General features: G+C 29.3%; 1 protein-coding gene across 1 annotated transcript; it reads right to left on the bottom strand.

Moving 5' to 3' along the window:
• Window positions 1-5,870: 5,870 nt before the first annotated feature.
• LOC113385720 (esterase FE4-like) lies at window positions 5,871-15,028 on the bottom strand. Its single transcript, XM_026623559.1, has 5 exons — window positions 14,840-15,028; window positions 12,426-12,761; window positions 9,523-9,726; window positions 6,524-7,281; window positions 5,871-6,060 (listed from the first exon to the last, which is right to left on the bottom strand). The coding sequence occupies exons 1-5, from the start codon at window positions 15,026-15,028 to the stop codon at window positions 5,871-5,873; spliced, it is 1,677 nt and encodes a 558-aa protein (XP_026479344.1).
• Between the last annotated feature and the right edge of the window lie 1,410 nt (window positions 15,029-16,438).

The following is a 16,438-nucleotide window of genomic DNA, read 5'->3' as shown; positions in this document are numbered from 1 at the left end:
ACAAATTTTTACGCCTTTTCCTTGCAACGTTTCAAATGACCAATTTATTCTTGACTACTTGAACGACGGCAACAGTACAGACAAACCGATACCAAAAATCAAACCTAGCGAAGTATGTGAAGAAATAAAAAACACTAAGTCTGGAAAATCCCCAGGCCACGATTGTATCACTTCCATATTATTGAAACACCTACCTAATAAAGGATTGAGGTATATAACAATTTTGTTCAATAGTATAATCCGTCTAAACTATTATCCATCCCAATGGAAACTGGCTAAAATAATCTTAATCCTAAAAGCCAGGTAAAAATCCTATTGACGCAGCTTCCTACAGACCAATTAGCCTTTTATCATGCCTCTCAAAAGTCTTTGAAAAGATCATTCATAAAAGAATTAGCCATATACTGGAGGAGATAAATTTTCTGCCGCCGAAACATCAATTTGGTTTCCAGAGAAAACACTCTACCATCGAACAATACACAGAGTCGCTGATTTCATATATAATGCCTTCCACCACAAAAAATATTTTGTTCAGCAGTCTTTTTGGATATTAGTCAAGCATTTGACAAAGTCTGGCACCAAGGCCTATTTTACAAACTGAAAAAGATATTGCCATATAATTACTACCTCCTGATAAAAGAATACTTGACTGAAAGAAAGTTTATTGTCAGCTATAAAGACGAGACTTCCAGAATCAGAAGATAATACCTTTCCTCTGGAGTAAAGTAGGGTAGCGTCTTGGGACCACTGCTGTACATCATTTTTACCGCAGATATATACCAGTAAATCCAAATACAATGATTGCCACCTTTGCCGATGATACGGGTCTTTTAGCCCAACACGATGACCATATACTCGCATCCACAGTTTTACAGCAGCATATCAACCAGCTAGAAAATTGGCTAAATACCTGGAGAATAAAAGTTAACACCACTAAATCAGCGCACATTACTTCACCCTCCGCCATAATTCGTGTGTCCACAGTCACATTTAATAATGTGCCGGTACCTCAAACAAATGCAGTTAAGTATCTGGGGATCCACTTGGATCGGAGACTCACCTGGCGAGAACACATAATCAAGAAACGCCAGCAGCTTGAACTTACGCGCAGGCAACTATACTGGCTAATTGGCTGGAGATCGAAAGTTTCCATTGAAAACAAAATACTAATTTACAAAACTATTATCAAACCAATTTGGACTTACGGCTTGCAACTCTGGGGAGCGGCCAGCAAGTCAAATATTACAATTTTGCAGAGATTCCAGAATAAAATTTTAAAACAGATTGCAAACGCCCCAAATTATGTTCCTACCTGGCTGTTACATCGAGATCTGCGCATACGAACCATTGAGGAAGAGATTTTCCAGTATTGCACCAAATACAAGAACCGACTAACACATCATCCCAACCAATTGGCGAATGACCTGCTCAGACCAGTTCCACCTAAGCGACTTAAGAAACAAACTTGCAATGAAATACTACATAATTTAATTGAATATATAAATATATATAAATAAGTGTATTAAAAGAATATTTTATAATTATTAATTAAGACATTGTAATTAGAAGGAGCTATCAGTGGGTAGTTATCCTTCTCACGCCATTTTCCATTATTGTCAAAATTTTAGCCTAATGTACATTGTATAGATTGCTATGATAAATAAACAAAAAAAAAAAAAAAAAAAAATATAATAAATTAAATATGCATATTCAATCAACTCAATCTACTTGTGCATATGAGAGAGTGGGTTTGCTTCTTCTTCAGGCGCTAAGAGTTGAGATAACAAGACAGTAAAAAGCTATATCAAATATTTTAGATTAACAACAACTGAATATTGTATACTGATTCGTTATAACAACAAGAAATTTACAATGAAAGCAAACTTTACATAGGTTTTACTATTTGCTGAGCATTATAATTGATTCCCCTATTAACGTATTATTTATACCTTTTGAATCAAACTCCATTTTGTGCATAATTTATCCATTGATATTTAAATTATATCAATTTCCTCTTCTATCTAATACACGATCTTTTAATATTTAAAACAATTTTTTTTTTTTTTTTTTTCAATAGCGATCAGAATACAGTACAATCCTATGAGCTATTTGGGTTATATCATTCACTCACACACATACACACACCCTTTCAAACACACATAAATTATTGTGATAAATTTTATTATATCAATAGTTGGAGAATCACTCCAATGAGTGATTTACCAATTCTATTCATTTCTACTAGATTTAATGTCGGTTTTGTTATGTCTGACAAATTTTCTCCGAATATCTAACTGTCATTGGTGCCTGTCCTTGTACATAATCCATGTCCATGTCCTTTTAGTAGTTTTCGTAGTATATCATTTTCACTTTTATGACATTTTATACGAACAGGCGTTGTTATAACAACTGCGCCCTGATTGTCCCTTCCAATATAGAACGGCTCGTTTATTGACGACATCAAATTCGACAATAAATTCACCACTGGCGTCTCAACTTTATTAAGCAATAACTTTACACGGTAGTCCAGAGAATATGAAAATGCTATAGATAAAATATACTGTATATAGTACGTTTTGTAGCCCAAAATTTCGAACTATATTTGTGAAAATCGAGTTATTTTCCTAACTAATAAGAATTTTCCTTCAAAACAGATAGTTTTGGAATATGGGAGAAGATTATAAGAAAAAAAGAGTGCACGTAAGGTTCACACGCAATTGAAGTAAAACTTATTTGCTACTGTACAAGATGACATTTAAGCAAAAATAAATACATCATATAACAATTTTGAATAATGTTTATTAGTAATATGGTAACATACGTGATGCACATATTTATTAGTGTTAACCATTATACACTTATAATGGTTATATATTATATATTTGTAATAGCATTAAAAATATGTATGATATTTAAAAACAATAATGTAATTAAAGTCTTACTTCAAATACGACATGATCGGTTTGTCATTGTAATTAGCATTTAGAAATGAACCTTCATTAGAGAAATGAAGTAATTACTGATTAATAATTTCTATAATATTCGTTCACACAGTGGATTATGTTAAACAACGTCTAAACAAATATTGTTTTTTTTTTTTTTTTTTATTTTTATTTGGCTTTGCTTACTCTGAGCATTTAGCCACCTACAACATTTATTTACATTCTATACTAATTTTACATCATATTCAATCTATATTCTATTCTTCTTATACTATATACTTTCTTTCAACTTATCTTCTTCACATAAATCCTATTCCTTTTACGTAGTTCAACTTAACTTCATTCTTCCTTATTTTATCTTCTTACTTCTTTCTACTATTTCATTTTTTTATTTTCAATTCTAATTCAATTTTTATACATTCTAATATCTTATACATTCTAATCATTTTTAACATACATCTTACAATTGAAATTCTATACATTCTGATATTTTTTTTTACAATTGGAAGCGCCAGGGATCGAACCAACGATCTTCGGCATGTGAGTCGGACATGCTACCTCTGAGCTATGTCCGCCACAAATATTGTTAAAATTGGCAACATACATTCATTGACTGATGGTATTTGTTTACTTTTTTGCTGGCAATATAATCTCATTCTTTGAACAGCTGTAATATCTGTTTTGTCTAAAACATACTTTCCATTTCAATAACTTCAAAGATTTATAGAAACTACGAATAACATAGAAATTATTTCAATAAACTTATGTTTCATGCACGGCGCAAATGCTGCATTTGTTTTATTATTTTCATTATAATTATTTACGGGGGCCAGGGTAAAATATTTATTCATTTTTCATTAAATCAAGATTTGTACTACGATGTAACTTTAAAATGTTTATTTATCAATGCCGATTTATTTGTTGATATCGGTCCGCATACAACGATGATGCCGGTACGCAAACAACGACAGATCTTTATTCACATACGCGGTGACCAATCACAATCGACCCGTATAGAAATGATATCATCGAAAGAGAATAACGAATCATTGGCACTTGACTCTTATCTTATCTCATCTGCCGTAACGCACTTCCGTTGTATTTGTACAGATTTACACCCTAAAGTTTTACTTCAAAAATGAAAATATGTATTAATAGTCTTTCTTCTATTATTATGAAAATTTACTGCTACATGACGAACAATAGTCATATAATGGGTAATAACTGCTCAAGGGCAAGTTTATTAAACTCCAACTTAGGGAAAAATATTATCCCATTGCCATTTCACATCGCAGTGTCCTACAATTGACTATTTTTAATTGGAAACATATTTTTGATCTAAAATATAGATTATGATATAATGCAATACTGATTATTGATATCACTACTGCATGATATCATTATCCAGAGCGATGGTTCGAACTCGCGGCCCTGCCGACACGAGACACTACACTTAACCATTACGCTATGAAGTACGCTAGAGTTATTTAATAGTAAATTAAATTTTAACAAAATATTTTATTTCTTAATCACTTAACTATGATTGAGGAATATATTCGTCATGAAAAATTTGTAAGATTTTGTATATTGACGAGTATTTTCGTCATGCTTTTAAAACAGTAATCATTTGCTGTTTAAATTAAAAATTTGAAAAAAAAAACAAAATATATATTCTGAAATATCAAAATGTTTAGGATGTTTTGAGGTTATGATCGTACAAGTTGTAAGTCTTTATTTACTACTACTTAATTTTACTTTAAGACAAGTTGCTTAAACTTCCTGAAATGTGGAAATAATGTACTTAGTCAATAAGAATTAAGATTTAGCTATTTAAATAACATTTCCTACTGAAAGCAATATGCTTCATAAATCAATTAATTTTCTAGTGTTTATTTTGCAAATAAATTTTTGCTTTTCGTCAAAAACTATGCTTACTTTCTTACATTTACATGTATAAATTCATTCTACTTCTTACATTTCTTTGAATTCAATTTTTTTTAGTTTAATACGCATGGATATGTATATGATTATGTTTGCAATGAAGTAAAATGTAGATAATAATATTTTCCGATTTTATAAAATAAACTCATATTTTTATACGATGACTGACTAGCGCAACTTACTCTGTGATTGACGCATATACACGTCATGAGCTCGATTTGGATGACACAAAACTGTGCGTACTATTTAATAAGTGCACCACAGCTAACTGGTTAGTATAAGTTTTGTTATGCCTGTGGAACAACATATTGAATTCGTATTTTGATAACTGAAGTAATAAAAAAGAATATAGTATAAATTAATTTTTATCCAAAGTTTGAGAAGCTTGAGATTAGATTATAAACGTAGTTTTGTATTGGACAAAGGTGGTAGAGTATTTTTTCAGTATGTTTTATGAGCTTTCTGTACAGTACCTGCACGGTCGATTAATCTTGGATTGTCGTTTTATAAGTTTTATATCCTTTGGGCTGGGCAGGACCTACTTAAAAAGGAATTCTCTGGGCACCACGTTTATGTCAGCTTTTTCGATCTACGCTTTCTGTTTTGAATCAGCCCTTCGAATAATAAAATTTAGTAACAGTAAAGAATTTTTTCGTCTATTTGAGTAATTTCAATAAAACGTAATTGTTTGTAATGAAAAAGTCATGAATTTAAAAAAAAAAAATATTTTTGAAATTGCATTTTGTTGTTTTCAAGCTAAAACAAAGGATTTCTCAGTGCTAATAATTAGTACAGCAAAAAATGAAAAAATGCAAAAAGTTTTATTTCATTTTTTTGCAATTACAATAGATCACAAATTTTGCTTTACAAACGTTTTGCATCATGAGAGAATATACATAAAAAAATTTAAATTATTTATTATCACTCCTAATTAGCACTTCATAAAGTATTATTTCACAATTTATATAATAATATACTGCAATATTTTCAACCATAAATAACAGGCCTAACTAAATTTTTATATTTCATTTTCAAATCGTCCCAGAATTTCATGCAGACTTCTCCAGGATCAACTTCCAAGGATAATTCTTTATCGATATGTAAATAGTTTAGAGTAGTTTTTGTTACAGGTGGCCAATCCACTGGTAGCAAATCTGACATTTCGGATGTAGGATTTCTAAAATGATTATAAAACTAATTAATTTTATATATAACTATATATAACAAATGTATTCTGAGTGGATAAATAGATATTAATTTGGAAATATGAACAAACAACACTTTTTTCTGCACTAATTTATTAAATAATATATTTCACAAACATTTCGAGACTATGTATCATTGGTGGGGCAGAACGCAGAAGACAGTATATTGAACGACTTGTAACGGATAACACATAATGCTAATTTAGGTTTCCATATTTTAAATTTTAAATTATAACACCCTGAAGATGAGACAAACCTAGTCTAGAAACGTTTGTGAAAATTATTATTTATAAAATTAGTGCAAAAAGAGTGTTGTTTGTTCATATTTCCAAATTAATAACTATATATATTTTTCATTCTGCAGATAAATAATTTTATCGAGCTATTTTAATCTTAGAATCTGTTCTTTGTATGTACATATAGTGTTTTTCTTACCCTGTTTCAATGAAGTTCTGCAAAATTTTCAACATTCTCTGACGAGTTTTTTCAGCAATCGGATTTGATTTTGGGAAATTAGGTTGATAGAATATATACTCATTATTGTTAGCATGCGCTGACTGATCCAAAAACGTGAAATTGTTTTTAATTTTAAAATCGCTGAACTCATCCAATGTGAACAAATGGTAATATATGGCGTCAGCATTATTCTTTGCCATTAATTTAACTTGGTCTTGAACACCTTTCTTTATCCAAGTGTCACCTTTAATATCTACATATTTTTGGAAGTTCTTTTGAGAATCCGTAGTATTAGCATAATAATAGTCTTTTATCTCTTGTGCGGCTTGCAAAGATAGTTCAGAACTTGTAGGCAAATTATAATCCTTTGGAACATATCTTTCAAAATTGATGTCAATCAGTCCATAAACTCGAGGTTGGGCCACAGCATCCAGCAAACCAACTAATCCTTCTCCATCCGTAATGGAGATCAAGAGTGGTAGATTTTGGAATCTTCCACTCTCGAGTCTCTCCTGAGGTGATTCTGTCAAGAATGCCTCTTGACCTGTGAAATTCTTCTCGGACACAGGTAAGAATACGATGTCACGCATTTGCATATTGAAATCCGCGACGGAAGAATACGGCGGTCTTCCTAGTGCCAAGAGGAGGTCTTGGGCAGAGGCCATTAGGAGGTATTCCAATGCTCTATCGGATGATTGAGTATTTTGACCGAGGATCGAGCATAATTTGAATGCATTCTGAAACCAAGGAGATTATTAATTAAATAGTTACGCAATTATGTTAATTAAAATTAAAGATGATACATGGAACTAATTTAATAAAAATAAAGTCAAGCATGAAACGTTTTACTGCACGAAGATATCCATTAATTTTATAGTGAAGCAATGGAACTACCTCATTTTGAAATATTTCTTGCATTATTCTCATTTCTCATATAATGTTTAATATCTCATCATGAAACAAAGATAATAACTAAATTTTTCTAATTCTTGTATAGATTTTAACAAAATAATTAATGAATAGATAACATCATTATCGTATATGCATGTATACATATATACATGTATAGTATACATATAGACCATATATCTATTAACCTGATATAATTGTTTCCATATGTATGATAATAGAATTTGTAGTCATCAAGAACATTCTAAAATATTATAGGCCCACAAAATATAAATATTCCTTAAAATTTAGAAAAATAGGCTACGTGAAAGTTTTAAATTTCTATTATAATAATTTTAAAAGTTGTTAAGTCTTAATTCTCATTGACTAAGTTGATTATAAACGCATTTCGAAAAACTTGCCCAAAGACAAAATGCAACCTACACCTGGTTATCAATGTTATTTTTTGTGACATACACACATATATATATATATATATATATATATATTTATATTAAAAAATTAAATCTATTTAAAGCAATATTTCATATAGGGTAGAGCGGGGTTTAAGGTAAAAAGATCCACCACCAACATCTCAAATATAAGTACATCGAGAAACATTTTAGCAACAACATTTAAATTTTCTTAATCGTTTTTTTGGTTGTAAGTAAAACTGTTTAGTTTACAAGACTTTAATATAATTTTTGAGTATACGTTATTTTCCTAATTTATAACATCCTTACTCTCATTTTGAGTTAGATTCAACAGTTCTTTTATATAATCCTTATAAAACCTTACCTGGGTGTGGAAAGGGCATCAACTTTACTTTTACCATGTCAAAGTTGTAAACAATAAAAAAATTAGATAAAAAATTAAATTAAGTTGAGAAAAGCAATTTTCCAGGAGATAAATATTTATTCTAACTCTGCTGATGAATATTTCTGACGAAATACCTGATGTTATCTCTGTAAAAAAATGTATCCATGAAAATTATATTTTGCGTTGGTCGAATAATGTAGCTATTATTTTACAAAATCCCTTTGAAATTAAAAATAAGATATTGGACCTATTTGCTCCTTGGTCGTCCCATTTTACTTCGTCTATGGTGTAAAAAGGGACAGATTTTGGAAAACAGCAAAAAACAGTGATGAATTTGCTGGTAGTTCTTCTGAACATAGTCAGATAGTTGTTTGTTTGATATGTGTTATTAACTTCCCGTAGAGTAAGTTATAGTAATCGCGAAAAAATCCAAAATGAAATTTTTTATATATCTTTACGTTTCAAAGGTTTCTGAGTATTTTAGCATACTTTAGAAAAAATAGATGTATGTGTGTGCGCGTGTGTGTGTGCGGATACAAATTTTCGACGACGATTTCGACAACACGGATCAACCGATTTGAATAATTTAAAAAAACATTCGATTTGTATTGATAAGGAGACGTGCTGATGCAAAGGCCTAGCCGTTCCGAAGATACGGCTATGTCAGAACGGAGTGTCCGATTTTAATAATTCAAAAAGATTCTACTTGTATTGACAAGATGAAAAACTCATTAAATTTTTGGAAAAGCAGGTCTATCTCTAAAAACATTTAGTAAAAACTAAATCTATTTTGAGCGAATTGCGCTCTATCTAAAAGATAATATTAAGTGCTGAAACTTTTAGAGAATCGTTTTTTTATCAATTTGGAACCGTTTGAGCCCTTAGGAGCAAGAAAATTCGAAAATGCCCATATTAAGGAGCACCCTAATGTACATAGGCAAGATAGAACTTATATAGCAAAAAGTCGACTCGGAGATTTCTATAAAGCCCTACATCTTATTTTGAAGGTCCTTCCACATTATATATTTGAGATCTGTATGAGATAACAGTCTAAGATATTTAACGGTAAATATCATCTGTTATGTCAAAAATTGGATATTTAAAATCATTATAAAGTTAAAATTGAATTTGATTGTTATTAATTATTGGTTTGCATCACCTTGCCAAATATACAAAAAATAACTTTTTTGACGACACAACGGTTTAAAATAATTTACCAATTAGCAACTTTTGCATTTTTGATGACTCGTTGCCTTGCAGATCATTCCTACCTTTTTAGGGTCCTCGACATATGCCCAAGGTGCCAGTGCACTGCCACTTATTTGATAGCTCCTCTGGAACAGTCCCTTGGTGGTGTCGGTTATTTGTAAATAATTAACGCTCGCGGCGCCAGCTGACATGCCGATCAGTGTGATGTTATCGGGATCACCGCCGAATTTTGCGATGTTTTGTTTAACCCACCGGAGAGCGGCAACCTGCCGATTGAAAAGATATTATGAAAATATTTATTGGCGCTATTTATATTGTAATACTATTCTTAGTTAAATTTATTCTTGATCTATACCTGAGCAAATTACTAGTATGGCAACCATCAGAATATGAACCAATCAAAATAAAAACTACAAGTAAAGAACTTAAACTCATCTTAATCACTTGGTGCAACAACTCATACACACCCCTCTTTTCTACACAATTATAATCTTTCTTTATCTACCCAAAATATAAAAAAAACAGCATTCAGTAATTTCGAGGAGCACATGATAATTATATATCATTAAAAGATCCATTGTTAATTGGTAAAAAGATATATTGGTAATCCGTTTTGCATTTGACAATACTGGGCTAACTAAAAATAAATTGAATTATTAATTGGCAGAAACTTATAACTAAGGATTTGGAGTTTGAAATCAAGATGAATATTGGTTAATTTGCTTTCTCAAAAATTTAACAGATTATAAACCTTAAGATACATTTTTTTACCTATACTATGGTGGCAAAAGTTTTTTTTAGAATAAAAAGATAATATAGAATGTGTTATTAACTTCCGGAAGGAGAAGTTTATGCTTTCATCGAAAAACTTCGATTCGCTAATTTTATGTTTTCTCGACGTTTCAGGCCATTCTGAATCGAATGAGACCAAATTTGTAAAGGGTATATGTATGTGTGAATGTGTGTATATGTGTATGTTTGCCGTAAACAGATTTTTTGCCGTAAATCGGCGTTTTCTCAAAAACGGCTGGACCGATTTCATTTAAAAGCCATTCGATGTATCTCGATGATCAGTCGAGTCGATCATAGGCAAAATACCAATACCAACTAGTTTGTATAGTATTTATTAATGCGGTTGAAATGCACAATTGAAATACATATAAATATTAATTAAAAACTGTGATGATGTGTTTAGCTTACGCTTTTTTGCTATTGCCAATAAAGAATTAAAGTATATTATTGAGGTCGAATTTTGCTATGCAATTTTTACCTATACATCTGCTAACAATTTACTGTCATATTTTTAAATTTAATCATTAGCATATTTCTGATGTTTCTGATGTTCTATTACTTTTCTGAGTTGCCAAATAGAAACTAAATTTTGTATGCAATATTGAGATAAATTGCCAATTGACATTTTTATGTTTTAATATTTGAATGTGATTTCTAGTATCTTGTGCGTTAATTAACTTTCAACCGATACTTGATCATCAAATCATGTATTTTGAAAAAAAAATGTCATGATAATTAATTGATGTTTTGTATTTGTACATGGTGTTTTTCTATGTCCATAAATCAACTTGCTCAAATGACTTATAAATATTTTTAATATCATTTATATATTTGCTTTTTGCGTGTACAGATAAATGTGTTTATAATCTTAATCTTGCTGATGTCCCAAAGATCAATTAATTGTGTCTTCTTAAAAATTTGTATCCTTACCTTATGTCATTTTGTCCGAACTAAATGGGCAAAATGGATTTTGTAATTAGTTGCATTATTCTTAATAAATATGTTACTACAGCCCCTAATTAATTAATTAAAAGCTTTGGTTAAAGGCAGTGAATGATCTCAAGATGTGTATAAACGATTGAGATGGAATATTATACCATTATATAAATAAATAACACTAAAAAACAAAATCTGTCATTTTGTCTGTACTTTTTCTATTGGTTAGTTTTTAGATTCATGGGCTGTAAATGTTGTTAAAAAAGATTTTTTGCTGAAGATTTAAATTGTTATTTATATATTGGCTCATTGAAATCATAATCAGATTATATGTATATCGCAGTGATACAATTCTACACACTTCGTAACTACAATCTAAAATTATAAGTTCTTTTTCTATACCAACTTTTTTTTGCTCATTTTAGCCAAAAAAAATAGAAGCACGGCTCAAAAGTCGTAACAACGATTCAGACAGATGAATACCATATAGATATTTAAATGTATTTCATTTGTATTAATATTTCTATGATAATTTTTATATCTCCAAATCAGTAAGTATTAAATAACGTTTAAGTTGCCAGTAAAGTTTACACTAACGACATTTGCTATTTCTTAACGCGTACAAAAATGGTTTAATTATAACTATTCATCAAAGTCTAAAATAATGAGCCATGCAGAATTTCAAAATTCTATAGTCGCAATTTTAAAAGTTGCTAAATCTTAATTCTTATTGATTAAGTCGATTATAGATGCATATCAAGCAACTTGCCTAAAAGCAAAATGCTACTTACGCTTAGTTATCAATAATATTTTTATGCGTCTAATTGTATGTGTAATTCTCGAAATAAATTCTCAAGAAAATGTTCTTCGAGCAGCCTGTTGTTAGGCAACAGTGACAACGATTTTCACTTGGAAATATAGATAGCAAAATGTTTCCAAGTGAAAATAGCTCTCACCCGGCATTGCTGCACCATACTCGCTCTATTACAGAAATTGGGTTGCCATCTGTGAAACAGACTAGTATTAAGTCAAAATCAGCACAATAGCTTATAGGACTATTAGGTTCTGATTGCTGTTCAAAAATTAAAAAAAAAGTAAATGTTTGCTATTTTTCTGGGTAGTGGATAATGGATATAATAAACTAATCTTTCCTGTCATATTATTTAGAATAAGGCTTAATTTTATAATTCAAACAATTCTGAAGTAGAATAAAAACAAATTAAATTACTAAATTTACCTGATCTTTTAATCCTGCATTTCCCGGTGCCTCGGGTATGTCGAGACACAAGAATCCGAAAGGACCTAGCCGGTAATTGAATGTCACTACAACAATATCCTTTTCGACCAACCAATCGGGTCTCATTGTGTCCTTATCGTTTCCGGAACCGGAGTAGAATCCTCCGCCGTGCACGACGAAAACGACCGGCAACTTGTTCGATTGACTTTTTGTAATCTTGGGTGTGTACACATTCAGGTACAGACAATCTTCACTTCCTAAAACAATAAAAGTTTGAATGAGATATACGTAAAGAAATCGATTTTCGGAAATGAAGTAATTTAAATCTGTAATTGACTATAAGAACCAAACACAAATATACTAAATGGCTGAGAATGATTATTTTTTATGAATGTTATGAATTTATTAGTATTTACTAGAAGTAAAAAAGAATATTAAGGGGCCGATTATACCGTAGACCAATATTACAAAGCTCTTCTCATACAAAAAAGCACTAAATACTGTCAAAATGCCATGTATTTGCTATGCGTTCAGGCGTTTCACACACAAAATGCAACTTCACTCATATATTATCAAGCCATATCTCAAAAAAAAAAATAGTTGTGACAGCATGTTTTTTTTACATTTGTGTGTTTTCTAGATTAGGTTTTCTATCTAAAATGTCTTACTGCTTAGCAACCACATGAAATTTTGATAGTATTTAGCACCATTTTGTATGAAAAGCGCTACATAACATAGCCTGTACGTAACGTTGGACTATTATGTGGCAAAATCAGCCATAATAATTAATATTCTTTTCTGTTACTAGCACAAATAAACAAGATTACTTGTAATCTAAAATTGGTCTATTTTATGGCAGAGTTGGTTTCTTAGTATTCTTTTCGAATATTAGCACAGATAAACAAGATTACTTATAATTTAAATAATAACAAATAACTTGTAGACATAAATTATGTTAATTTTCTTAACTCACATTTGATAACTTTTAGAAAATCATTGAATTTTGTATAAACTAACAAGACAAAACATAATAAATATAGTTTTACCATACGTTATGAAAACGTTCAAAACAAAATTTTTGGATCTAAATTTTTCATATTATTTGTAGGATATAGATTGTAAATACATTTCACTTGAAGTATATCTACGTTCTAGAATATAGATGGATCTCATTAAATTTATAAAAAACTCAATTTTTTTGTAGAGCGACTTCAAATAGATAAAATTTTTAGTTTATGGAAGAATATTAAAGAAAGTATTATTTAGAATATTGTTAAAAGTTGCAATTGAAAAATTTAATAAACAGGACTTTTTATGTGGATAATGCTAATGATATTCGAAATGTTTGCTTAAATGATCGATTTGCTTCATAAAAATGTTATGCAAATTTGTATTCGTTGACTTGTTAACTTTTAAAAATATGATTAATTATATTATTATATATGAACTGCAGCTTTACACATAAACTTTCAATCATCTTAGACTTTCTTAGATATGAAGATATTTCATTTTAAGATATAAGGCTTAATTAACGAAAACTATTAATCAGAAGAAATAGGTTTCAGTGAGCATTATGAAATATTAACCAAAGGTTAATTTGACGCAAAAGGCATAGGCTATTAGTTTGTGAAATTACCAAATTATTTTGACCTTTCATTAAATTGTCATTAGATCAATCGTTGATCAGAGTATTTTATCTAAAATAATACATTGCAAAAAATTATATTTAAAATAATCAGTATTAGAATATAAAATTTTGTAAAACTTGTTAATGGTTAGTTTATAAAAAAGGCGGTCAAATAAATAAATAAAAAAATATTATCATTACCGTAAAAATTGAGAGAAGCATCCATCGTAGGACAATTATTTCCAAAACTTTCTTGCATCGCGGACTCCATTCCAGCAAAAATCTAATGGTTCAGGATTCTAGTAATACAAATAAAAATATTAATAAAACTGGATAGAATTATCTATAAAATAGAATTAATAGTGCTTTTTTAATTAAAAGGGGATTATTAAATATTAAATGTGAGTGTGGGTGTTAAGAAGAACCCATAACTAATCATTAATAACTTAATTAAATATTGGATAAATAAATCCTAATTTACTACCATTATATTGCATTTTGAGTGTTTAAATATATTTTTGTTATTTTTAACAGAGACTAAAATTATAGAGTTTCTTCAGACTTATGTGTTTAATTTTATGTATGTATAATTTTATATGACGCTAAAAGCTACATGAAAATTGAGCTTTTGATATACTAATTGGATATTGCATTGGATTTCGTACATCATTTATAGAGATGCTACAAAATTTAATAACAAATCGAATGCTTGTAATTAAACATAATAAATTTCAACTAAATTCTCAAAAAAAATTAAGAATGTTTTTAAATTATATTAAATCAGTACCTTAAATCGTAAATTTCCAACTGGTGGTTTTGCATACGGGATACCCAAAAAACAATTATATTTTTTCCCTGTGGCTGTAGTTTTCGATTTTCCTTCGAGTTGCCCTTGTTCCACCCTTACCCTTGGGCCAGCATTTGCAGGCGCAAAAATCAGTGCACATATCACTAATATAAAATAATTCAAAATCATTTTACACTAAACACTATTCACACTAAAGACTAACGGAGTCAATTGTTGACGCTTCTTATATAAGTTACCATTAATAATATTATTGTTATTTTTTGTCATAACATAAACAAATTATTAGTTGTTTTAATTTTATAATTTATAAATATATTGTGAAATAGAGAATTATTTTTATACTTTTACTATTTACTTGGCTCTTGAATAGGAAGTAAATATATCACTTACCTTAATTTAAATTTTTTTTGAACATAAGAAAGTTTTCGAACTCTTTTTTGTAAAATCAAATAAAAGCTGATGATATGATTGGGGAAATAAATTTATATAAGCCTAAAGAGATGAATCAAAATTTTATTTAGCTCACGAAGTATCATAAATAAATTGTTGTTAAATATTCGAAGAAATATTCCATGTTCATTAGGTTTTTGGTAAAAATTTGTGAGTGATTTATGTATTTAAATAATAATTCCTACTAATTTTGTACATATACAAATGAGTTTCCGCAAGTACTTTTTTGCAAACTTATAACTAATTTTAGGGCATTTCTTAATTTTTTTATAAAAAAAACTACTATTTCTTTCAAAGATCCTTAGAATTAATGTTGGAATTTCTTCATTAGCTTTGTGTTCTAACAATAATTTAAGTTGCTGAAAACATATTATATATAACATTAACATTATTATTGTGACTTAAGAAAAACATATTTTTTGCAAAATGAACAAATTTAATAATAATAAAATGAATGGTCTAGCGATTGATTTGAAAGCTAATTCCAGGATTTGAAAAAGGATAAAAGGGAACTTAATGCTGAATACTTAAAAACGTGACTAAAATAAGTAAAGTTTTTAACATAGATTTTATTTAGAGGCGGATCTATCATTATTATAGAAAAGATACAAAAATAATTCAGATTCTAGCGAATTATTCAATTTATATGCTAAACGGCTGTAAATGAACGGTCAAATTTTTTTTATTTCATTAATTATTTCTCATCAATCATTTATTTCTATGCAACTGCGAGAAATAATAAATAAAACTAGTGGGGTGGGTGGCATCGTGCCTTAAGGCAAATTGCTGGAACTTCCCGTACCGTAACGAAATGTTCGAGGATTACTGAATGTTTTCAAATAGATTATTATAAATATTGAAACATTGTCTAATATTTATAAATATTATATAAACTGAATTGCAGAGTTGAAATTATTTGTAAAGTATATTAGAACTATAGTCAGAATTAAAAATAAATATTTTCGATAAACAAAAAACAAAAAAAAAAAAAAAAAAAAAATTAAAAAGAAAAAAAAAAAATTCCAAAATCGATTATTTTGTTAAGACAAGCAGAAAGTTCTTTGAATCATTTAAATCGGACGCTTAGTTCTCTCAAAAACTGCCATTTTTTACATATTTAGCTCCGTA

This window comes from Ctenocephalides felis, unplaced genomic scaffold (genome assembly GCF_003426905.1).
Source record: "Ctenocephalides felis isolate EL2017-DRISC unplaced genomic scaffold, ASM342690v1 CF-g0.4_SCAFFOLD_03571, whole genome shotgun sequence".
Classification (NCBI taxonomy): domain Eukaryota; kingdom Metazoa; phylum Arthropoda; class Insecta; order Siphonaptera; family Pulicidae; genus Ctenocephalides; species Ctenocephalides felis.
This window is presented reverse-complemented; position numbering and strand designations above follow the sequence as displayed.